This window comes from Hyperolius riggenbachi, chromosome 7 (assembly GCF_040937935.1).
Source record: "Hyperolius riggenbachi isolate aHypRig1 chromosome 7, aHypRig1.pri, whole genome shotgun sequence".
Classification (NCBI taxonomy): domain Eukaryota; kingdom Metazoa; phylum Chordata; class Amphibia; order Anura; family Hyperoliidae; genus Hyperolius; species Hyperolius riggenbachi.
Genome location: NC_090652.1, coordinates 246,356,799 through 246,383,403, shown reverse-complemented (window position 1 = coordinate 246,383,403; position 26,605 = coordinate 246,356,799). Strand labels below are relative to the sequence as shown.

Here is a 26,605-nt window from a genome sequence, read left to right as displayed (position 1 = left end):
ATATAGATAGCATTGATTGACATCTTCCATAGCCTTTACAGAGTACCTATTCATGTCGCTAAATGTCCCTCAGAGGAGCTCACAGTCTAATGCCTGCCATAGTCTTAAGGTGCCCATTAATATGGCCCCGCAGCCAATTTATCGCTTCCAATTGCCATAGTAAACAGTCGGAAACTAATAATCGGCCATGGAATTGTATCGGTAATGGCCACCTAGTGTCCAAAGTCTTTAGCATAGTCTACGGCCAGTTTTTGAGGGATAGCCTATTAACTTGCCTACATGTTTTTGTAAGGAAGTTGGAGAGCTGACAGGAAACGCCTGCAAACATGGTGTGAACATGGAAGCTCCATGCTATAGCACAATGTCACCGAATCAATAATACAAACCTTACCCTACCAGCCCTCCTTACTGTTGCCTGACACTAACCATACGATGGTTACTTGTACATTACATCATGTGTACCCACTTTTTGGCTTTATCTTGGGTCCCCAGTACACTGCCTCACTGCTGATTATTGCGTGTCAGATTAATAATTATTATTGCGTATCAGAGCTGAAAATACTGCAACACAGTCACACAGCCCTGATAATTCTTTTGCTGCGTAGTGCTGACACCCAAATCACTGCATCACAGCGCCCTGTAAATTGATTTGCTGCTGAGTGCTGCTGCCCAAACCACCATTCTATATCACCCTGCTTCTGGCTGGTAACCCTGCTATGGGCATTTTGCTACTACAGTCCTGACAAGTCATAAAATAAAAAACATGTTAACCTGCAGGCATGCATTCAGGATTGTCACACCCTTGATGATTGTCATTAGAGAAATGTATACTTATTATGCACCAAATCCTGTTCTCCCCCATCTGGATGCATGCTTGAACCAAGCATCTCGACTTAAAGGGAAGGTCCAAGCAAAAAAAAAAAAATGAGTTTCACTTACCTGGGGCTTCTACCAGCCCCATGCAGCCATCCTGTGCCCTCGTAGTCACTCACTGCTGCTCCAGCCCCCCGCTGGGAGCTTTCTGACCTCGGAGGTCAGGGCCGAATTGCGTACATTTTTACACATTCCCGCTAGTGCAGGAACATTAACGCATACATTTTTACGCGTTAGTGGTGCAACGCGTAAATTTTGGTTCCTGCACTAGCTGGAATGCGTAAAAATGTATGCAATGTGGCCCTGACCTCCGAGGTCAGAACGCTGCCAGCGGGGGACTGGAGCAGCAGTGAGTGACTACAAGGGCACAGGATGGCTACATGGGGCTGGTAGAAGCCCCTAGTAAGTAAAACTCATTTTTTTTTTTTTTGCTTGAACCTTCCCTTTAATCTTTCACTGCCCTGAAGTTTGTGTATGGCAGGGAACACGCTTGCAGGGGAGAATTTCCCCATGACTTCCAAGTCTCCATCGTAATACGTTTTCTGACCACAATTTTTGTGTTCATACTTTGGTTTTTCAGATGTGAACCATCGGAAAAACAGCAACAGCAAAGCGCAATTGAGTGCTAGCGATATGAGTTCACTAAACGGGACCATTGTTTTAAATGCCCAGTGCAGCCATGCATGTGTTGTTGTCTGCAGCAAAACTTGCATGATTCTAGCAAGTTTGTTCCCTGCCTTACACTTTTATATAAAGCTGACTTGCTGTACCGTGAGTACACGGCCAATCCCATCACACACTAGCCCTCAGCATTCTACGTTCCCTGCTGTATGAGAGTTTTTGGAGACAACCTGTTTGTGGCCTTTGAGAGACAACCGGGCACCCGAAGGAAACCCGTCGATTCGATTATTTCCAACATGTTTGATCGTATTTCGATGGATACAGCCGTCGATTTTGCATATTAAGTATGCAAAATCGGCGGCTGTATCCATCGAAACACGAAATAATCGAATCGACGGAATCGATCCCGCGAATCGCACGGGAAAACGCAATGTGTGTATCCACCATTACAAGCACCCAACTTTAATGTAAATTTGAAGTCCCTATAGAAAATAATACTGACTTCAGTAGGAGTAAGACTCTGGATGGTCCAGAGGCTTCCCTTCCCTGGTCCTCCAAAGCCCCACCATTCCTGCTCCGGGACCCCTTTTGCAATCTTTGACATTAAAGTTGAAGATTGCTCGTGGCTGCACTCCCCTCTGTGTACGAGCAGAACTGCGGTGGGCAGGTGCATAGTATAGCCCTCGCAGTACCATGGAGCCACTCGTGCACGACAGTTTTCTCAGTGCATGAGTGACTCCATGCTGCTGTGCAGTCATGGTCATCGGTATTCCTGCACAGTGTAGCCGCGCTCGTACACAAGGGGAGGCCAGCAGTGGAGGGGTTGTGGACATCGGGGAAGCCTCTGGAACATTGAGGTTCCCCCCTACTGATGCAAGTATAGCTTTTTCACTTATGTTCTTCATCCTTTGTGTCTGAACAAGTTGATTTTTAGCTTGAGTTTTTAAACTTGCAACCCTGGGGATCTGCTCATTCTGACTGTGTTGCTCAGTGTCATTGGAGTAATAATCAAAGGAAAGAAATGAAGAGGATTCCAGATTGGATCACACTGCATTATGTGCAATTGCTAGCATGTGTGCAAGCAGCAGAAACAAGTTGTTGCTGAAGATCATTTTAATTTTTGAAGGGATATTTTTCTTTACAAAACTTCATGGAGCAACAAAATGCAGAAAAATGTAGATAGGTTATCACAGCATAGATCTGTTATTTACTTTGTAGTCTACCTGGAGTTCCTCTTTAATAATATAAGGATATATTATTAGGTGTGGCAAATGACCAATAGGTAACTGATGTTGATCATGTACCGCTTAGCTACCTTGCTCCACTCGATATTAGAGTTCCGATTTAACATTGCTCGATCTGCAACCACTGCAAGCTTTGTACAAAGCGCTGGAGCCTCAAGTCCCGCACACACGTTAGATGAAAATTGTCTGAGAACGACCATCTCTACTGGGAATTGAGGCGGTGCAGAGGCCCCGACGCCTTGGCTAACAATCTGCTGGACGGATCGGTTTGACTGAGAGCAAAGTTCTTCACTTGCCCTACCCACCATGTTACGTCACTCGTGGCCCTTCTCCTCCCCCACATTGCAGCAGAACACTGCGCTCGCCTAAAGACTAATGACTCGTCTGTACAGTTTTGGCCCTGCACTGAGAAACAATCCCTTGCTGGTAACCTTCCTTATATTACTCACATTCCACTCTTCTTGCAGACCCTCCTCTCCCCCAGCCCTGGCCACGCCAGTCTCCCAAACAAGTGCCTTTCTCAATCAGTGATCGATCAACAAATAAATTGAACTTTGGTTTGATGAGGCCTTCTTTTTATATACAGATTTTCATTGGAGTTTGTTTTTATCTAACTGCTGATCTCTTAAATATATTGACTAATACAACCTTTCTCAACCTTTATACCCTGGAGGAACCCTGCAAATAACTTTGGGATCTCAAGGAACCCCTGCAAACAATTTTTTTGATCTTGAGGAACTCCTGCATTTATTTTGGAGGAGGCATGGTCTTTTTAGAAGTATGTGTGGCTGTTTATTTGTTTATTTCACTACCCCCTATTACACTGCCACTCATTATACTACTGTCTCCTGACCCCCCCCCCCCCCAATTTAGTGCGTCTTTTTGAAGTACCACCTATTATAATGTGCTCTATTATACTTCCCCCACGATGGGGGAGAATGCCAGGGAACCCCAGCAGAGTACTGAAGGAACCCTGGGGTTCGAGGGAACCCTGGTTGAAAGCCTGGACTAATGCATACCTGGCTGTAGTCAGATGTCCTAGCCAGTGACAGTGTAGGAGTAAGCAGAGGCAATGTAAGAAGCAATTTTTTTCCCCATTGGTAGATAACTAAGATATAAAGAAACAGGTGTAGGTTGTCATGTTTCCTGGAGTAATGATTGGTCCAGGACCTTAGCCGCTTTCTGGCTGAAGACAGGAGCACTTTGAAGAGCAGATGTCAGCGGAGATAAAACGCGCAGCGTACGAGATTATTAAGGATTATGATATGATATATGATCTCCAGGCATATGATAGATTAGAGGTTTCATGGCTGCGCAGGGCCACAATTCTTCAAAACTGCGGGTGAGAGAGATCTCTGGATGGGCAGCCACATCATGTCACACGCAAGAATACAGGCTTTTTATTAAGGATAGTGCTGGACAAAGCCAGAAATTATGCAGTGAATAGAAGGTCTAGAGATGTTTTCTGAGGAATCGCTATTGGAATAAGGATAAAGCACTAATGTTGTGCTTATGGAATGCTATGTTTCCAGCACGCTTAAAGTCAACATTCAAAGCACATTTGTCTCAATAAGTATTTATTAGAGCATGAGTTTAAATCAATTTTGCATAAAGTTTGTTTGTTTTAAAAAGTCGCTGCTTCTGTACAATAAAAGATGCCTGTTGCACCAGTTTATGGATTCTCGTGTTCCTTTCAGCAATTTTCACCTGCCTGCTCACTGCTTCCAGTCAATATGAAGCCACACCTACTACTAGCAACTGACCTCTGTGATAGGCTAACAGTCAGCAAGAAGGTGTGCCTTCAGTCAGGGGTCACACTTCTCTGCTTTTGTGCACGTTTTCTGCACAGAAAAACTGATTTCAATTAAGAACTCATCTGCCTTGAAGGCAGATTTCACGTCCGGAAAAAAAACCAGACATCCTGCACATTTAGTAAGTTTTCTCTATAAATTACATTAGCTGCTGTAAGGCAGGGGTCACACTTGTCTTTTGTTTTCTGAAAAGTGTAGAAAACTGAGAAACAAGTGTGACCCCTGCCTCAGCTGACTGAGCAATCTTACCAGCATGCCCGTCTGTTCACACTTAAACAGGACAGGGGAGTGAGAGGTAGAGCGCATATAGAATTGAGAGATCACAAGAAAAGCGTATAGTGCCATGTTTTGTCATGTCATTTAAGAAAAAAAATTGTGTGTGTGCTTCCACTGACTTAACCCTAATTCAGAAGAATATACTATATGCACTACGTTAGCATGACACTCACACACACACTCACACTGCTTGTTGCTCAAAATGATCAGAAATCTATCCCTCTTGGGACAGTTCGGGAGCTGAGCACTGTACGGAAGTCTCGCTCTGCTATAGAAGAGCAGCATGTTTGTTGCTATGGAGAGGGGAAGAGGGATGATGCATGGTCCACAGTGGAACAGCTTCTGGCAGGAGGGTGAGGGGAACAATGGTCTTAAGCATGCCAGGTCATTAAGCGACCTTGGCAGACCTTAGTGGACCGCTCTACACAGACTAGATTCTCAAACAGGAAAGTCTAATGCTGGGCATACTATCGGTCAGATAGTGCGCCGGTATCGAGCCAGCGGCTCGATGCCGGCGCATCACCGCTTGTGCGCACGGATCGATTCCAGCTCGTCCCCGCGGGCACTGCTAATTAGCCGCTCGTTTCTTCCTATTGTTCTCCCCGCCGGTATCGAGCGCAGTATCGATCCAGCGGGGTATCGAACAGGTTGAATATTATCAATCGAGCCATCAGCGGCTCGATTGATAATATAAAATGTGCCGTGTATGCCCAGCATTACATGTGTATGAAGCTTTAAAGGCAGGAGGCAGCAAAGCCTGAAAAATGCCCTAGTGTTAACCAGCCCTTATACATACCGTATTTTTCGGACTGTAAGACGCTTCTGACCATAAGACGCACCCAGGTTTAGAGGACAGAAGCCAGGGCAGAAAATATATATACTAAACCTGGTGCATTCGTGGTGAAGGGGCATCTTGTGGATTATGCCCCCTTTGTACCTCAGGCCCCCTTGTATAACTTGTCTCCCTGTGTCCTCCTCTGTCTTCCTGTGTCCCCCATGTGTCCGCCTCTGCCCTCCTCTATGCCCCTTTGTGTTCTCCTGTGTCCTCCATTTATCCCCCTGTGTCTTCTGCATGGGCACAATACAGGCAGACACCGACATTGCGGCGGGTTGGAGTCAGAAACAACCAACCTACATTTAAACTATAAGATGCAGTGACTTTTTTTTTCTCCACTTTTTGGGGATAAAAAGTGAGTCTTATAGTCCAAAAAATACAGTAGATGCTCTGCTGTGGAATTTCACAGAGTTCATATTGGTGGGAAGGACAAGCTAGAAACCAAGTCTTTTATGGATATGCTTTAGGGACCCTCCATGGCTTAGGAGCGCACCTTTGAGTGGGGAGTAACCTTTCCACCAGTTTCGACCGTATCAATCCTGTACAGCATCATTTTAATGAAAAGCACAGAGTAAGGTGTTAGTGCTTTAAGAGTAAAGAACCTGATCAGTACCTTTTATCATGAAGTGTGAATACATTATCTTTTCTGCCATACAGGTAAAGTTCCCTTTATTCATGTTGGCAACCAAGTAGTCTCAGAACTGGGACCGATTGTCCAATTTGTAAAAGCCAAGGTAAGAGCTCTTAAACAATTCTAAGCGTAAGTAATTTAACTGTGGCATTTATAATGACTTCCAAATAGCACACGGTGTTGCGCTCTTTGTAACAGCAGAGTCCCTTGTCACTGCTTGTATCACAGCATGTATGAGTGAGAAGAAGGTGTATATTGTCCTCGCAGCATCCCTTCATAACTGAAATATTGGGTTTTCGGTGGGCCAACACTTTGAATAATTTAGCAGTTTTTGTGGTCAGAAGTAGCAGAATATTTAGCATTATCTATTATGCAGTGATTGAATTAATACAGTTAGCCAAATTCTGTCTATGGATATTATAGTAAAAGCATTGGAAATCATCCAGGACAGTCTAGGGCTAGTCTGACAAACTGAATTTATGGCACTCATAAAGGGCTACTCCGCATGAAGTGTATATGTACTACAGGCTTCCTAACTGCTCCACAGAGACATGGTAGATGCCCTGAGTCAGTTACATAGAGCATAGCATTGTATTGATGAGCTTGCAGATGCGTTACTATACTTGCATTCATTGCAGCCTTCCCAGGCTTTCTCTGTAATCTGCGGTGTGTGTGGATTTTGTGAAGAGTGTCGAGTGATTTGTTCCTGGCTGGCAATGTGGCTTGTCTGGTGGATCCTCTGCACTTAAAGAGGAACTGAAACCAAGGATTAGACTTCATCCCAATCAGTAGCTGATACCCCCCTTCCCATGACAAATTTTTACCTTTTCTCAAATAGATCGTCAGGGGAGTCTGTATGGCTGATATTGTGGTTAAACCCCTCCCACAATGGGATGTCAGGAACTAGGTCCTGACAGTTTCCTGTCTGTGAGCCTTGTTGTATTGTGGGCAAAACATCTGTTTCCAGCTGCCAAGCAATCAGTATCTCCCTCTGTGCATATGTACTGTATATTTAAAAAAAAAACTTTTATCCTATTACAATGTTAGTGGGTGTGGTTATAAATAGTGGCAGTTGGTGCTGTTTTTTTTCTGGTCTGCCAGTAGTAAAGATGATGGCGTGCAGGCTCATTGTGGATCTAACAACATGAACAAATTACATGGCGAATATCCGTCATATCTTGATCTCTCTTTTATTTTGTAACTTCTCACTTTGCAGTATATGTATTTATTTTTCCCTTCCATTTTCCCTTTTTGCGGAAGTTCTTCTTTAAAGCCAGTGTCCAGGATTTTACCCCTCTATTGTAGTTGTGGATAGTGTAGTCAGGGGTTAGAACCACTTTGGGCCTCATATTACTATCTTGTGTCCCTACTTGTAAGAATTCCTCTCTCCTTGGGCCGTATGCAATTAACTTTTTCTCTTAAGTTTTCTCCTATGAGATAATTTTTCATTTTCTGTTTAAAATAATGTTTTAGCCCTCTGTAATTGAAAAAGTACTAAAAAGTAAGTGAAAAGGTACTGTCAAAATTATACTGAGTATTTTTTGTTGTTGCTGGTGCCTTAAATGGTATTTTATTGCTAAGGTGTAAAAATATCGCCTAGGAGAAAAAGTGAATTGCATGTGGCCCCTTCTGTTTAGGGAGGAAATGGGGAAAATCTCTCCAAGAGTGATAGACTTTTTTTTTTGTTTTTTTTTTTTGTACAGAGTGGAAGGATCCCTGTCTAGGTTTTACTGCTGTCCCTTATTTCCTTCCCCAGGACTATCATTCATATTAAATATGAATTTCATATTAATGGGAACAGATGACAAAAACAAAATCCAAAAGGTCTAACAGATTTCCAAATTATTCACAATAAAATTCCTGAGATTGGACTTTAATACTTTTTAGATCACTGATCCAAAATAAACATTCAGATGAAGAGCTCTGACTTCAGATCTGCTTTAGGTCAGCTACCAGCAGATAGCCAGAAATCTGGGTTGTACTTGGGCCGGTTTCTTGTTGCAGGTGGGAGATAGGTGCAGGTAGACCCATTCTTTCACTCCCCCTCCCCCCCCCCATGGTTTCCGTGGAGCTACCTAACCTGCCTGAGGTCCTCTTTGTTTTAGCCCAGCCAGCTCTCCTGTTCTGGTCCTCTTCAGCTCTCCTTTAGTCCATGCACCACTACTACATTTCATAGACCCGATTGCATTTCTACTGGTACTGGCCAGCTGCGGGACACATGATGCGTGGACAAGGAGAACATCATCGCGGAAGACCTATGGAGGATGGCTGGCAAAGCTAAATGACTGAAGAACACATCAGTCATATAATTTATCTAGATGGAATTTGCCAGTACATGCACCAGTATTTCTCACACTTTTCCTCTTTTTTGTGCCTTCTTCTGAACCTCAGCCCCCCCATGCTTCTTTCTGACCCTCTGTGCCTTCTTCTGAACCTCAGCCCCCCCATGCTTCTTTCTGACCCTCTGTGCCTTCTTCTGTCCACCTGTGCTGTTCCATGCTGCTCCGGGAGGCTTTTCATAGTCACGGTCCAATTATGAAAGTGACGTCATCAATGCTGGTTGTGGCACTTCAAACGGTGGGCTGTTCATATGTCAAACATTCATAAACCTGGGATTACCTGTATAGTGTGGATACTTATTTATGGTATTTCACGGAGCGTATTAAACAATATAAATTGTAGACTGTCCTCAGGAAGGCTCATGATTTAATGCCCCTGCCATAGTGTAAGTCCATATTTTTCTGTAGAATGTAGTTATCCTATCAGTTTATACTTAGGTTGTTGGCTTAAACTGGAACTTCCAGTGGAAACCCATAGAGACTCCATGAACAGTGTCTTAGCTAATATTTGACTTAAAGTCTCTAGCGCCTCTAGCCAAGTGCTGCCCACCACTTTCTGGAGTTCTGTGATGTGTTTTAGACAACCTGTAAATGAAACTTCGTAGGTTTAGTCAGTCCCTGGCTTGTACTCTTCCCACACAGGGACACTCACTCAGTGATGGCTTGGATGAAGTCCAGAGGGCGGAGATGAAGGCCTACATGGAACTGGTCAACAACATGCTTCTCACAGCAGAGGTAGCTATGCTTCTTCACCATATAATATTAGTAGTAAATATTTGATGTTCATCCTCTCAGTAACTGATTTATGTGATTTTTGTCTGGAAAAGGGTAAAAAAAAAAAACCTATATTTATCTGAATGATCTGTAAAACAAACAAAAAAATGGTTATTCTTAGGGTAGGGTTAGCCAAAGATGCATCCAGGCTGGTTCTACCACATTAACTGTTCTTACTAAAGCGTATAACAAAAATGGCAGCCTTAAAGGCCAAGCTAGATGATATCACTTACAGCATAGGTAAGCAAGACATACATAATATATACAAAATGAAGCTACAAGATATCTATGGAGCATAACAGATCTTACATGTCTTTTCAGAATACGCTGCTCTATTTATGTAAATCCATCAAACCCAACTAAATTCTAGGGCCAGACTTGGTGGAAATCCAGTAACTTGTCAGTATGTGTTTGAGACGTTGCAGTTGGGGCCGGGTTCACAAGGACTGCTGCTGGCATCTGTGCATGTTTTCTACTGCTGGGAACCACCACTTCCCTCATTGAGATGAACACATCCATTCATTGCCATTAGGTGCACTAGCCCTGCGGTCAATCAATTTTTTTGAGATGCTGCATGTAGCTTCTGGTGCCGGCTGCATTGGGGGTTCCATACCCCCCTAGGTGAACAAAACGCGATGAACCGAAATAAACCATGCCATACGATATTCTGCTCCGTAGCAGAAAAGCGTTCAACATCGGCCAAACAAGCCGCTGGCAGCCAGCCATGGGTACCCAGCCCTAAAGCACATTGCCAGTAGACAACACACATAAACACTGTAAAACGCATAAATTACATGCAGACGTCTTTGCCAGGACTTGCATGGGGGACCCACATAGCTATGGTGCTTCAGTCATCACATTTGGCCTGGATGCCAAACAGATGCATCTGCCTGGGGTCATACAACAAGTGTGGCTACCATAGTCAATAACAACAGAGCCATCATGACTCCCCCACCCCTAACAAGTGTTGTCCACCTGTGGTTGCAGGAACAACTCCCCTATAGTTACAGCTCTGCTACCTTTGTACCTGTCACAAGCAGGCATTCATACTATTACATTGTTGTATTAACACTCTATTACTGGTCAGGTGTAATGATGTATGACATTATTTACCTGTATCCTTTTCTTAAAGAGAACCCGAGGTGTGTTTAAAAAATGTTATCTGCATACAGAGGCTGGATCTGCCTATACAGCCCAGCCTCTGTTGCCATCCCAAACCCCACTAAGGTCCCCCTGCACTCTGCAATCCCTCATAAATCACAGCCGTGCTGTGAGGCTGTGTTTACATCTGTAGTGTCAGTCTCAGCTGCTCCCCCACCTCCTGCATAGCTCCGGTCCCTGCCCCCGTCCCTTCCCTCCAATCGGCATAGAGGGAAGGGATGCAGGCGGGGACTGGAGTTCTGCAGGAGGCGGGGAGAGCAGCAGACTGACACTATAGAGATAAACACAGCCAGCTCTGACAAGCTGTTTGTCAGCAGCGTGGCTGTGATTTATGAGGGATTGCAGAGTGCATGGGGGACCTTAGGGGGGTTTGGGATAGCAACAGAGGCTGGGCTGTATAGGCAGATCCAGCCTCTGTATGCAGATAATATTCTTCAAACCCACCTCGAGTTCTCTTTAACAAGTGAGGGGCATTCTGAGGAATGGATTCACAATCTTTGTCAAAATAACAAAATTGCTAAGTGTAAGAATTGTAGCTAGTTTTTTTTCCAAGCTTTTGAAACCCTAAGTTTCTTCATCAGGGTTGATACAGAAAAAAAGTATGTTTCTGGATCTAGTACTCTGTTATTGACATTTTATTGCTGAGGCCACTGCTAGAGGAACAGAGTCACCCTCAGAGACAGAATGTTGATAGATAGTCGGGGTGTCGGACCAATGGTTTTCCCTAACGGATCAGATTTTGGATTAATCATTTTATATGAACTTCTAGCTAAAAATGTTTTATTTAAGCTTTCAAATAGAGTGCTGGAACATCTGTCAGATTATTATCGCTGTATGGGCTCAGGTTAGGAAGATTTCCGCTTAGTACCTGTTTCCTGGGTTTGTGTCAAAGAGAACAGGAAGTGAGAGGTTAGCTGTCCGGTGAAGGAAGATACAGACCGCAATAAAAACTTTTCCCACTCTCCAAAACCAAAATAAAGCCTTCCAGCTGGCGTTTAACGAGAATCTGTACTGTCCGATTTGTACAATAAAAAACATACCAATCGAGTCACTGTGATCTCCTTGATCCCTCTTTGCCATTTCCGCCGCTCCCTTATACACCTGTAAAAGGCCTGTTTTACAAGTGTAAAAGGGGCCTAAAGCAAATTTTAATAAAACAGTGGTTCACAACTGTAATGGTTTTACAGATATAATTAGTGATAAGCACTTGCCTGATGTCCATCTTCTTTTTGTGCTCTGAAGTTTGCTAAATTGTACTTTAAAGGGAACCTAAACCGAGAAGGATGTGGATTTTTCCTTTTAAGATAATACCATTTGCCTGACTCTCCTGCTGATCCTGTGTCTCTAATACTTTCAGCCACAGCCCCTCAACAAGCATGCAGATCAGGTGTTCTGACTGGAGTCAGACTGGATTAGCTGCATGCCTGTTACAGGGTTGTGATTCGGCCACTACAGCAGCCAAAGAGATCAGCAGGACTGACAAGCAGCTGATATTGTTAAAAATGAAACATCCATATCCCTCTCAGTTAAGGTTCCCTTTAAATCTGTGCATGTTGTACATGGGCATAGGAAGTATGGCCCCCGGGCTTTGTTTCCTTGGTGTATATGATAATCAGTGTGGGTTCTTCTAAAACCTTGTCTCATATCCACATAACTAAACAGCATAAGCTAAGCATTGCTGGGAGGGTGGGGCTACACACCAATATACAACAATCTATAGATATAGGAGTGACAACTATATAGAGGTATATGGAGGCTGCCATATTTATTTCCTTTTAAACCATATCAGTTGCCTGGCTGTCCTGTTAATCCTCTGCCTCTAATACATTTAGCCATAGACCCTGAACAAGCATGCAAACATCAGTTGTTTCGGAAATTATTGTCAGATCTGACAGGATTAGCTGCATGCTTGTTTCTGGTCTGATTCAAACACTACTGCAGCCAAATACATCAGCAGGGCTGCCAGGCAACTGGTATTGCTTAAAGAGACACTGAAGCGAAAAAAAAATGATGATATGATTTGTATGTGTAGTACAGCTAAGAAAAAAAACATTAAGATCAGATACATCAGTCTAATTGTTTCCAGTACAGGAAGAGTTGAGAAACTCCAGTTGTTATCTCTATGCAAAAAAGCTATTAAGCTCTCCAACTAACTTGGTGGTGGAGAGGGCTGTTATCTGACTTTTATTATCTCAACTGTAATTGAACTGTTTACTTTTCCTCTGGCAGAGGAGATGTCATTACTTCACAGACTGCTCTGAAAGACTCATTTTGAATGCTGAGTGTTGTGTAATCTGCACATATTATAGAATAATGCAATGTTAGAAAAAACACTATATACCTGAAAATAAAAGCAGTAGGGTATTGTACCGTGTTAGCCATCAAAAGCCTGAAAATAAAAGTATTAGAATATTTTCTTTGCTGCTAATCTTCTAGTAATTATTCATAGTGCACAACCAATTCATTATATCATATTTTTTTTTTCGCTTCAGTGTCTCTTTAAAAGGAAATAAATATGGCAGCCTCCATAACACTTCTCACATCAGTCCTTTTAACTGTTTTGTTATTTAACAGTGCTTAACCGATTGCCAAATAAGGTTATCTGCTTTCTTTGTGGTGAACACTGCAGGCAGCAGTGGTGGGGTGTTTTGACATGAAGGAGTGTCTATGAGGCGCTCTATGCTATAGTCTGTCTATACCCCGGCACTGTTACTGGCCTGAGGAAGTGGGCTCTAACCCGCGAAACGTGTTGCCCGTGCTAAAAATTAGTTTTTTGTCTGTAATATGGCTGTCATTTTTGAGGTAATCCATCTTTTTCTTGATTTTATACTGTTATGAACTGTTTTATCCAACTTGGGCGCCTCTTTACCCTAATTGTGCTACAGGCAGCAGTGTAAGAGGGCCATACCTGTATATTTGCTAGTGTAAACTATACACCGTGTACACATCCAATTCTAATTGTCCAATTATTGCCTATTGACCATTCCTCGTTCATTTCGAGTGTGCGTACAGAGCTATGGTACAGGAGCTTATTAGTAACCGGTTCTCTTTAATGAAGCAGAAAAGCTCTGTCACTGGCTGTGCCCACATTTGCATATCCAATTACCATCTAAGGTCTGTAGATCACTTTAGCTGGTAAATACAAACAATTTTTGTTTCTGTAGTTTTTTTTTTAAATTAGATTGTTTCTGCAAAAACAAAGAAGCCATCAGTTTCTGCCTTCTGCCTCTACTGTTTGCAGATTATTTATTCTCCTTCTATGGTTTCTTTTCTTGCAGTTGTATATTCAGTGGTGTGATGAAGCTACACTGGAGGAGGTGAGTGACTCCCAAGCATTTATCTTGGTTAAATTTTAATGAGAAAACACTTTTGCTCACAATTGTTGGTCCCTCTTCATAAATGAAACATTGAGGTTTTATACCATTAGTTGATACAGTGTATTTTTTTTTCTGCTGGCATATACATTTTGCAATGCATCTGGCAGTTTTTAATATAGCCGTTAGCTATTTGCTGTGTATTTAGAGGAAGTGATGTTTAAAGGGGAATATTTATTTACTGCTGCAAACTGCGACTTTTTTTATTTGAGAAAAATTCACTCTGGATCCACGCAGTGTATCAGGAGGTGTCTGCTTCCAACCTGTGAGCTGTAAAGGTGGCCATACATCTAGCGATGTTGCGACCTGGTCGTCCATCCATTTTGATACATTTATTGAATCAGATGAAAATTGGAGCTACAACAAGCATGCCCGATCAACGAATTGACCAATTTTGAGCTGTATTGATCTCAGGCCGATGTGGTTAATTGGGTGTGCAGCAGTAACGGCATGCGATATCGTGATGAATGACAAACCCGACGGAACGCTGTCCCTCCAAATATTAATGTGCAACCATCCGATTACACCCGCCATCCCCCCGCTGCCCATGCATTAAAATCTCACCTGTCCAGCTGTTCTTTCTTCCACGTCCCATGTGGCTGCCGTAGGGCATTGGTGTGGGCTATGTGCGGCTGCCACGTGGGGTACATATGCAGAAGAAAGGAGCAACTAGACACTCACAGCAGTTGGACAGTTGAGATTTTAATGCACAAGTACTGGGGGGGGGGGGAGAGGGATGGGGAATCGGTTGGGGATATGGATGGGGCATAACTATAACTCATCTGACTCCCCAGAAAAACCTTAATGGGAGCCCCCCAATGGTTTTGCCTTGCCTCCCCTTGATGACCCTTACAGCCTGGACGGTCATCATACATGGGTGATAAGGCAAGTGTGGACATTGTAATCTTTACATTGATAACAAGTGTAGCCACAAAAACACCTGATCTGAGTAGTTGGGGGCCCCCCTTACAGCTTGGGCCCCCCTTCAGTTGCAGGGGCTGCTCTCCTGTAGTTATGCCCCTGGTTGGGGTGTGTGCACATGAACATCTGGGGGGCAGCGGTGGATGTGGTGTCACAAGGCTGATTCCCGACAGATTTCATGATGAAATTGATTGGAAATTGGCCTGTGGTGTATGTGCAGCCAACAGATCTCTCTCTAATCAGTATTGATCAGAGAGATCTGTCTCTTGGCCGATCTGCCCGTACATCGCTAGATGTACAGTATGGGTACCCTTATCGTAACTCTTGTTTTTGATAGTTTTGTTTCTCTCTTACCGCAGATCACTCAGCCCCGGTACAGCTCGCCGTATTCCTGGCCTCTTAATTTCATCCTAGTTCTGCAGAAGAAATGGGAGATCAAGAGAAAAATGAAAGCCATTGGCTGGGCTGGAAAGACGCTGGATCAGGTCAGTAGGTAACAAGTGCTGTAATGATATATCAGACATGGTTTACTGCAGAGCATGGCCTGACCTGCATCTGCTATTAGAAAGTGTTTGCAACCTTTGCTTGGGTCATATGAGACCACAGTGAAGATTGCTGAAAGATCAGTGAATGAGTGATTGCACCAATTTCAGTCCTGCGCACACGCCTATAGTGGAAGGTGAGTACTCCTTTCATCTTGCAACCTAACCGAAGCAAACTGTTGCAAGTGAATCCAAGTAATGTGTGCAGGTTTGCTTATGATCCCCAGTAAATCAGGACCATTGTCTACTTTACTGTCTTTTTTTCATTTCCTTTCTATCTTTCTCCCCCCCCCCCCCCCCTTCCTATAACTCCACCGCTCCCTTACTCTCTTCCTGCCACTAGCTACTGAAAAGTGGTCTTGGGTTTCTGGGGAGGGACATAGACATAAAGGGTATACATGGGTTGCAGTCTGTGGACATTATCAATTTAGAGCTCATGTACTTCCTGCAGCACTCATGAAGATACATGCATGCGCAGGACAGGTAATCATCAAATGTATTGCCTTAAGCAACCTTTGCTGTTTTGATACAAAGTGTTTTTGTGGACATGTTTCTCAGCGGTTGCGGGTCCAATTGGCGGGTGTAATTACGATTTCCAACATGAAAAAAAGCCACGAAAATGTTCTCGAATGGCAGATCACATAGCAGATCATAGTACCGTGTTTGCTATGCAACTTGCATGCGCTCCCATTCATTTAACCCAAACACAGGCAAACTGCAGCAAGCACTACATAAAATGCGACTGGGTTAAAAATAGATCCCACCGCTCTGTACAGGGCAGCACGATTACTGTGTTAATCAGAGTGCCCTTGCGATCGGCAAAACACATGCATTTCAAAAAATGGGATTGAAGCGCATGCAGTGTGGAAGGAGCCAAAGACACAGCAGTGCAGTAAAGTCCCCAGTATCCGGCAGATTGCCCAATGCCAGATACTTGTGCTTGCCGGTTGCTTGAGCACTAACCTGGAAAACCGCTGGGAGCTATAGAAGGGGGTTCTATAGCTCCCAGCGGTTTTCCAGTGTCCTCTGTGTATGACTCCCAGCGTGTTACCTGACCCACGTGGCGTCAAATGACAAGCCGGAGCCATGCATGGATGCTGGAAATCCGCTGGGAGCTGCAGGATGCTTAGGACACGACCCCAAGCGGATCAGTGAGTAGCTTCTGTCCTGCAAACTGCCAAAGTTCTGCAAATATTACCCCCCTCAGGCAGGTCAGTTGAGCCTTCCTGTATAACGGGGACTTTGCATATTCCAAAATATATTCTAACTCCTTTCCACACCCTCCAAAGCCAAAATAGGGTTTCTTTATTTCTAGAAGTTGGGCTGTGCAACAAGAAGGGCGTCTGTAGGGTGTGGTGGCTTTACTGGAAGTTGTTTAGTGAAGGTGGTAGCAGGTTTAGCTCTACACTGCTGCTGGATGTAGTTTATTTTTAGTTTGTTTGATTTGCTATTTTCCAAGCACATCTACTTACAGCACAAAAGGCATCTCAGGTATTTTAGCCCGGTGCGCAGAGAGGTGAGATGACGGCACATAGATAAACCCGTCACATGGAGAAATTTGTGCTTAATTATCCAGGTTACATAGCGATCCTTATCAGCAACATATTAGTCAAGCTGACATACCTGGCTGGATCCCCCACAAGCAAGCGCTGGAGACCCTGACGGCTTTCATGTCTTTCATTACAATTCCTGCCGCATCTTCTGTGTTTGGTCTGCAAGACTGAAAAATATCTAAAGAAGAACAAAATGTGTTGTTTTCAAGCAGATGCCGGTGAGCGGAGGAATTCTGTGTGTTTTTGGTGGCAGCTGGAGAGACAGCGGAGATGTTTGGCTCTTGTACACCTCCAGGCCATGCTATCTGATAAAGTCGCTGAAACTAAACTGATTTTATACACTGCCTAGCAACAACTGCCAGATCCGCGGTCTCTTTATCTGCGTTCAGGTCACTCCGTTATAGTTTCATTACTTCTAGCATCAAATATTGTGTGCGAACCCTACTTCTATCCATTGTGCATTTATTGTTTATATTGTTAGATTGGCATATCTGCAGTCATTAAAGGTGCCAATATATCTAGGGATGTATGTCTAGATCGACTGATAGACCGATTCCTTTCTGACCAAATCTGATCAGAGAAAAATCTGTTGGCTGCCCATACACCTCATGCGGAATTCCCAATCAACTTCAACATGAAATCTCTTGGGAATCTGCCTCATGATGCCGCCTGTCCCCCCAAATGTTAATGTGCCCCCCATCACACCCCACCTCCCCGATGCCTGTGCATTGTAATCTCGCCATCACATGCAGCCATCACGTGGTGGTACGTATAGCCCGTCGTTACCGCTGTGCACCCGATCGACCACGTTGGACTGAGATCTTTCCAGCATGCTCGATCAATGCATTTGGTCCAAAATCGGTCAATGCTTGTTGTAAGTGCGTGTTGGAAGACTGTGGAGTGAGATTTAGTTATAGACTACAGACTCTCTGTGCATCCACCTTTTTTCTATACTTCCTTAATTCACCTCATGTATAGTAGTAAAAATGTTCCTTACTGTTACCGTGTTACACAAACTATGTGGTCAGAAAAAAAGTATTGTAAAAGTAATACCTGAAGAAGGGGACTAGATCCCAGAAAGCTTGCATAATTTAACTCTATCAGTTACCGGTAGCCATTAAAAGGTATTACTTTTACAAGACTTTTTGTGTTTTGTTTTTTCTACCTACACCATGTATAGCAAACTGTGGCGTGCTCAGTCATGTGTTTCATTGTTTTTTCTCAGGTGTACGAAGATGTAGATCAGTGCTGCCAGGCCTTATCGCAGAGGTTAGGAACTCAGCCCTATTTCTTCAGTAAACAGTAAGTTACATTCAACAACTTTGCATTTTTGTATCTGACTCTACCCTCATATTCCTTCCTTGGCAGCGCAGCAGCCTGAAAGTTCACGTTAGTCACTTTTAGCCGTTTTTATACTGGTGTGATATCCACATATATGTTGGGTTTTCAGTGACATGGTTAGATATTACACTCTAATTAGTCTAGAATGTCGCTATCTTGGATGAGAAATTAGAGTGTATACAGATGTTCTCTGAGGTACAGACATGTCAGATCGTTAAGTGATGGCAAAGCACATTATCCTTTCTGTTCTTTTAAGTTGCTTCTCTCCTGCCTATAGCAACAAAACACATCGCTTTGATATAACCAAGGGATGTGTCGCCCCAGATAATGAGTCCTGATCCCTACCAGAAAAAGTTACTGCCAGTGCAAATAGTTTAAAGGCCCATACACACGGCGTACAAATGTCTGTACTGACACGTGTTGAATGACGGTTTGTGCAACGGTTTGTTCATGTGGATACGGCAAGAGACAAAGACTGTCAGCAGACACAGCCATGTTTGAGAGATTCAACTGGTCAATCTCTTGTGACTTTAGTCTCACAAACCATCGCTTAGTCTGTTGTTGTCCTGTCGTGTGTACGAAAGTCTTCTACAGACAGCAGAGTCACTACCATAGTGCTACTACTATACGTAGTCTGTGGCAGACAGCTTCTGTCGTGTCTGCACTCTTTCTGTTGTCACGTGAGTACAACTGTCACAAACTCGAAATGTCGCTGCCATAAATATTTGTTGCTGCCTCACAACTACAGATAAATGTATGCTGTGTGTATGGGCCTTTACTCTGCTACTAGGGAGGACATGACATCTGCCTGAGTGACAAGGTCACAGCATTCATGGCTGTCAGGTGGAAGTTGAGTCCTTCACAGAGCCACCTTTTCCCTCTTTGATCTTGCTAGGCCGTTTATTACCATTTGTTAAGCCATTAGCACAATAGAATAGGATCTCTCATTGACACCATCACCATGTAGTTCCTATTCTCACTTTGCAAGGAATTCCAAACACATGAAAAGCCCAGGAGGGACGTCTGCCAGTGTTTGAAGTGCACCAGTCTTTTCTCTGCCAGTTTTGTTATGCACACAAGCTGTAGGGGACATTGGGAAGGGACTGGCATTTAATGTAATGTGTCCCACGAGTGAGAAACAGCAGCAGTCACATTACTATTTCTCGTGAGGAAAAACTTCACACACTTTCTGGATTAGCTCGTGAGTTTAGAAATAATAATTTATTTTTTTTATCTAAAAGTATTTTTATTGATTTTATTTAAATAAAGTAAAACAAACTAATGAAGAGAGGGTTCCCTCCAACAAAGTGCATTCCAAAAAGATTTGCTCACAATTACAGCATGATATTGGTATAAAGGAAACCTCTGTGATAAATAAAAAAAAAAAAATCTACTAACCGTGGCTACGCGCTTGCGCAGAAGATGCCAACCTCGCCGGGTCGGCATCTTCTGCGCAAGCACGTGGCCACGCCACTTGTGGTTGTGAGCAGTGCGGCAGTCTGCTCATGCAGGCACAGAAGGTGCTGACCTTGTGAGCTCGGCATCTGCAATGAGACCCCAGAGCTACGGCTAGGGACAGATAGACTGCTAGGCGTTGGAGGAAGCCCCAGGTATGTAGCTTTTTTTATTTTTTTTTCCTTGGACCATTCCTTTTAACATTGAATAAAACTTATTTAAACATCAGTCCACAATCTTGCCACTAATGTACAGGGCTGTGGAGACGAAGAGGCAGAGTGGAGCAATTTTGGGTATGTGGCGTCGGAGTCGGTGGGTTTACTAAACTGAGGAGTCGGATGATTTTTGAACTCCACAGTCCTGCTAATGTACATAATTCAGGCAAGGGCATGTTGACAAATTATTCATAAATAGTCTAGAGTAGTAGGACTGATGTGCACATAAGTAGCGATTAAGTAATGGCATTTCACTCATAGGTCCCAAATTGTAATAAATTTAGTGTGTACCCTCCCCCCCCCCCCCCCATTTGCCAAGTCAGTTTGTTCAGAGGGTGGCTGCGTTGACCAAGTTAATCCAGAGTTTAAGTAGGGATTCTGTTGTATTTTTCCATTCTAATTATATTGTTTTCTTAGCATAAAAGAATAGCAGTCTCACCAGCTTTTGAATTTGCCAACTAAAGTAAGTTTAAAATGGCATTAAAAAAAAAATGTGGACGCTCTCCTATTTAGAGAGGAAGGCTCTGGCTCTACAGAGCCTTCCTGGTCCTCTCTCTGTCACCTTGTTCCTTGCCGGGCCCTAGTGACGTTCTTGGACCAGCTTGGTTGAATAAGTCTTCAGCCCTGTGCACTTTGTGTCCCCATGCTCTTCCGAAGAAGAGTGCATCCATACTGCACACAGGCAGTCATCGCTTGCACAAGTGCAGCATGGATGCGCCTTCTTCAGAAGTACTCTCTCCTCAGTTTCCCTTTAATGTTTTATAATAACACTGCTTATAGTTAGTAAGCATTACATTACTGACTATATGCATATCAGGTACTCGGACTCTGACATATCAGGTACTGTTTTACTGGATTAGCCATATGCTTTTTTCAGGGTTTTGACTCAGACACTACGTATACCGGAAGATCAACAGGGCTGCCAGGCAACTAGTATTGTTTACAATAAATATGGCAGCCTTCATGTCACGCTCACCTCAAGTTCCATCAATGAATTAACTGAGTTCTCTGTTACAACACTGTCTATAGTCAGTGAGGATTAAATTGCTGTGTCTGTTTACCAGCACTGAATTTTGACAGGTTGCCTTTAATTTCTGGAAAGTCTTTAGCAGCGAAAGGAGTTAATCCGATCAGAAACATTTGCAGAATTTATATTACGTGTTTTAGCCTCATTAGTAGGAGCGGCAGATGTTTCTTGCCTTGCATGTGGCGCTGATCTGTTTCTTGTCCGATTCCCTTAGACCCACTGAGCTGGATGCTCTGGTATTCGGACATCTGTTCACAATCCTCACCACACAGCTGACGAACGACGAACTCCGGGAAAAAGTCAAGAACTACAGCAACCTGATTGCTTTCTGCCGAAGGATTGAACAGAACTATTTCGAAGATCATGACAGAGACAGTTCCACCGGCTCCTCCTCGAGAATATCGAAAGGTCCCACGCTGCCTTAGGATTTCCGGCGTGTGTTTGTTGGGGAATTTGGGAATGAGAATGGCAGAGTAGTAATGTTAGCTACAAATAGCTAGGAGTACATAGCTACTCATAATTTAAATTAGATAGCGCTGCCCATGGCAGAGGGGTGGTTAACTTGCCTATACCACCGCCTATAGCCGATGCGTTATGCTTGGGGGCCACATAACTCTACTACTTCCTCTTTCAAACCCAGAAGGAAGAAGTAGTAGTGTTACGTGGACCGTGAGTGGAATGCATCGGTTATAGGCAGCGGGCAATACTATCTAATTTAAATTTCGATTACTCGTAGCTAACATCACTACATAAGAGTATGTTTTGTAGATCTTACTATGTGAGTATAGTGGCTGACCCTTTATATTGGCACACAAACCACCCTTACAACTAAGCTTTACTGTATTATAATAAATGTAAGACAACCTCATGAAGATCACACTTCCTTCTCTTTTTGATTTGAGCCGGACCCCTGGCCAGGAGGGATACAGATGTAGCAAACAGCAGCTTCAGATCCTGACAGGCCACTACAAAAGGCAGCTTATTTGCATGACACTTCAGGGATTACAGGGTTAGTAACATGATGCAGCAGGACTAGTCTAACTACTGTCATTGGGGGGTTTAACAAGCCTGTAGTCAGAAAATCTGTGTGTTAACAAGGTGATTAGTCTCAGTAACAGATTAGCATTCCAAAGATGACAGTGCAAGGTTAATCCGGCTAAGTAAAGCACAACTTTTCTTTATTGCGTGTTTAATGACGCTTAATATTGTACATGATCATCTCTTTCATTTCAAACAAAGGCATTAAGTGTTTGTTTAATATATTAAGGTCCTATTTCCACCAAGCCCAAATCTGGAATGAATGTGCAGCGTTTCCCTGCTTGCGCACTGCACAGGGAAACGCTGCGTATGTATTCAATGGAGTGCCATCCAGATCACACTGCGGGGATAAATCTGGATGCCAAATTATTATAGCCGTGCTTGGTTTAGTTTAGCGATTCAGGCTGCGGGCTAATCGGAAAGGGCCGTGGCTCCGAGTGGAAATAAGCCCTAAGCCTCTTGGAATAGCCTATGTTGGTACCTTTCTGAAGGTGCCCATACTTATAGCGATGATGGGCAGATTCGACCAAAAGACAGATCTCTCTCTGATTGCATATACTCAGAGAGAGATCTGTTGGCTGTCCATACACCATAGGCCGATAGATTTCAGCATGAAATCTTTCAGGAAACAGCCTTGTGGTGCCGACCCTGGCTGCATCCCCCAAATGGTGCCCATGCATTTATACTTTAGCTGTCCTCAGTGTCTACCGTACTTCTGCATTGGCACCCCACATGGCTGCTGGCGTTATAGCAAGTGGGGTGTGTGCGACGTCGCATGCGCCTGACATGCCGTATGCCGGTAGTCCCGAATGTAGACATAAAGCAGACACTCAGGCGACGGCATGACAGGTACAGTATAAATGCATGGGCACCTGGAGGGACATAAAGGATTTAGGGGGACAGCGGAGTGGGGTTTCCATTGCTTTTGTAGTAGTCGCCTATCTACCACATCGGCCTGAGATTTCCCAGCATGTCCAATTAATACATTTGACCAATGTCAGCTCGAAATCAGTCTAGAAAATCGGGCATGTTCTTGGCTGTACCGATTTTGATTAGATTCCATAATAATTATCGAATCAGATGGTTGATTAGCCATCAAGTCGATCAATGTATGGCCACCTTCATATAGATATTCACCCAGTTCCTTTCAGAAAGGAATTATACCACACCCAGCACATCAGTTTTTATTAGATTCAAGCAGGGAATTTAATCAAAATTGATTGAACCGCAGCATTGCTATGTTCCATTGCAACGCTATGGCCTATTGGATGCCCGCTGCTCCTGCCCTGCCCCCAGTCTACCTCAATTTTCCTTCCTGTCTAATCAATACTTTGGGTTGATTTTTTGGTAGAAAAAAAGATTGTAACAAACATTTCAAGGAATCGATTCCTATCCGATTCGATCAAAGTGATTGAAACTGAAGGGAATTGAGTAGGAAAATTGGTGTGTGTATGTGCACCCATAGATGGCCACCAGATTTGACCAGCAGATCTGATCAGTGCCACATACTAGTCACAAATCGATTAAAGATGTATTTAACGGCAGAGTTGCACTGAATGATCCAGTGCAATTCTTTGGGCTATTAATCTGCCATGGTTCTCGACCCGGCACCGATTTATCTATGTCTTCTGTCTAAAGCAATCGATTGGGCCGCACGCTGCATCGGTTTCTAGCAGGTTCGAATCGACCAGATATCAATGGGAAAAATTGTCAAGTGTATGGCCACCTTTACTGACCTCCTCTGACTTTTCAGTTTGCATCTGCTGTAAAGCGCCTCTGAATCCAAAATGAATCAAGATAAATAATAGCAACAGTCAGCAAAGGTAGCACAATGAGTGTATCCCTACACAACTCTTCTGAGACCTGATTATGGATGATATCTGGAAACTAGTGAGAAAATGTTTGGGGAAAGAAAGTTGTGGAGCGCTTTGTACGCTAGAATTAGAAGTGTGTCCTCACACAGTAGTCCCAGCAGATGAGGAGCGAAATAAAGGGGGAATGAGTCTAGCAGCTAAATTAAGCATAGTTTGAAGAGAAACTCGTCAATTAGCTAATACAGAGCAGGGAGCCACAGGGCAGTGGATTACAGTAGTTAAGGTGAGTATTATTAAGCCTTACTCTAGCATGTTAGTAGTGTCATGAGTAAAGAAGCGGACGGGTGCAAGCTATAAGTTTGTGATGACAGGAGAAGGTTATAGAGTGAATATGTGGAATGATTTTTGAAGAGGGAAAGGCACAAGGGACCATATTGCCAACATTCGATAGATAATAGAGAAAGCAAGGGAAATTCCAGAAGAATGTGTACTTTTGCTTAAAGCCGCATCTACACGCGTAGATGCGGCCGCGATGCTCCTTATCAATCGAGCCGCTGATGCGGCTCAATTGATAAGATCCGACAGGACGGATCTCCGCACCGCCGATTCCCTGCTCGATCCCCGCGAGGGGACAATGGCAGGGAATCGTGCGGGAGATAAGCGGGCACGAGCGGGGAATCTAATGCGGCGCACGCGCGGCGAGCGGGGACGCGGCGGGCACGCGGAAGAGGCGATCCGGCGGCTAATCGAGCCGCCGGATCGCTACAATGTCCCATGGTGTAGATGGGGCTTTATTGACTATTCAAAAGCGTGTGATTGTGTAGCTCATGAAACATGATAAAATCTTTACAGATCATTTCAGGGGTCAGTTTGGAAATAATCACAGTACAGACACACTGCTCTGATCCCAGCTGAGCAACATGTTTATCTTCTCCATGGAAAACAGAAGTTTGCCTCCTTAAAGTGGAACTGTAGATTGCTAATAAACACAATGTTTCACTTACTTGGGGCTTCCCCAAGCCCCCAGCAGCCGTCCTGTCAAGCGCCGCTCCTCAATGAGCCTCCGTTCGACCGCCGCCAGCTAGTTTTGGTCTCGCCGCCGGGCCACTGCGCCTACGCGGCTCTGGCCACGCGTATCCTTTCTTCGCGTTCCCTGCTATTGCAGAGGTGAACGCGAAGAAAGGATACGCTTGGCCAGAGCCGCGCTGGCATCGACTTACAAGTAGAGGTGCGGGACCGAGCGGAGGCTGGGGAATGGAGACTCGTTGAGGAGCGGGACAGGACAGCTGCTGGGGGCTTGGGGAAGCCCCAGGTAAGTGAAACCCTGTGTTTGTTTATTAGCAATCTACAGTTCCGCTTTAAAACAGAAGGTCTTTGTGATTATTCAGGTTGGAGCGAGCTCTGCGGTATCCCACAATGCATCACTGCTGAATATGAAAATCATATCTTTGTTGTCCTTGCTATACTGTATGTAACTGCTATAAGTATTGCAGACCCATCGGAGGATTGGCAGTTCTGTGCATGCGCGGGTACATGCTAGCGCCCACACGCGAACGTGCCCAAGTCACCAGGCATGTACTTTTGAGCGGGCACAGTATGCAACCAGTGAAGTGGATGTGTTCAGGCATGCACAGAAGTGCCGACCCGCTGATGGGTTGGCGATACTTACAAGAGGCCAGCGGGACACCAGGGAGGACCAGAGCTGTGGTGAGGGACCCAAAGCACTTCTGGGTGCTGGAAGAACCCCATGTAAGTAAAGAGAGATTTATACATGTGTCTTAGGAGTTCTTTAGGGAACTCAAGGTGAGAGACATATGAAGGCTTTATTCCTTTTTAATCCTGTGTCTTCAATATTTTTAGCCATAGACCCTGAACAAGCATCCAGATCTGATGTGTGACAACAATCTGACAAGATCAGCTGCATGCTTGTTTCAGATTCCATACGTCTCTCATCCTCAGGATCATGTTATGCTTGCCATACACAGATCAATTATGACCAGATATGCCAAGTTGGATCATCACTTTTTGATTGGAATTCAATACGACAATCAATTCCCACACCACTTGGCAAATTCAATATAGATTTCATTAGAAATCTATGGAACGTCAATTAACCCCCAAACATTGGTATTGCCTGATGTAGTGCAAAACTGCGTTATGTGGCCATCAATTCCCCCCCCCCCCTCCCATTTGCATACATGGAGCTTCTCCAATATGTACAATTAGTTTTTAAATCAAAAATCGATTGAAATTGAATTGATTGGACATGTTGAGGCAAAACACAACTGGTAGAAGTTAGTCGGTAATATTGGTGTGTTGCAAGCCTTTTACAGTACTCTATTGATTCTTAAACATACTTTTAGAATTTAAAGATAAAACACACATAGTTTTGTTCTATATACAAAGGCTGATATTCCTTTGGATATCACAAATATACAGTAACAGGGTGCCTACACATCTGTCCATCCTCTATACTGTCCTGGCTGCTGCATTCTGAGCAGATATGATTCACATTGGTGTGCCCCAGAGTTAGCACAGGTCACATTACTGACATGGAACCAGCTGCTTACCTTTTCACCTATGCAGTGATTATCTTCCAAGCAAACACCATTGTGGTTAGCCTTATCTTTTTGCCTTTTCCTGATCAATAAAGAGGTGTTGGATCAGGAGGCTGATTAAACAATTGAAATCAACATTAAATATGCTTATCTGCAAAGGGATGTATATTGTGAACTATGTCAACACTCATTAAAAGATAAA

At 43.9% G+C, this 26,605-nt stretch overlaps 1 protein-coding gene across 3 annotated transcripts in view; it reads left to right on the top strand.

Moving 5' to 3' along the window:
* The window catches only part of MTX2 (metaxin 2), a 96,555-nt gene extending 74,690 nt beyond the window's left edge, over positions 1–21,865 (top strand). For all 3 annotated transcript variants that reach the window (XM_068245457.1, XM_068245458.1, XM_068245459.1), the window contains 6 exons: positions 6,318–6,394; positions 9,273–9,365; positions 13,844–13,882; positions 15,220–15,345; positions 18,181–18,257; positions 21,208–21,865. In XM_068245457.1, the coding sequence (XP_068101558.1) occupies positions 6,318–6,394; positions 9,273–9,365; positions 13,844–13,882; positions 15,220–15,345; positions 18,181–18,257; positions 21,208–21,418 (623 nt within the window). In that variant the 3' untranslated portion in view covers positions 21,419–21,865. The remainder of the gene's footprint in view (positions 1–6,317; positions 6,395–9,272; positions 9,366–13,843; positions 13,883–15,219; positions 15,346–18,180; positions 18,258–21,207) is intronic.
* Positions 21,866–26,605: the final 4,740 nt, after the last annotated feature.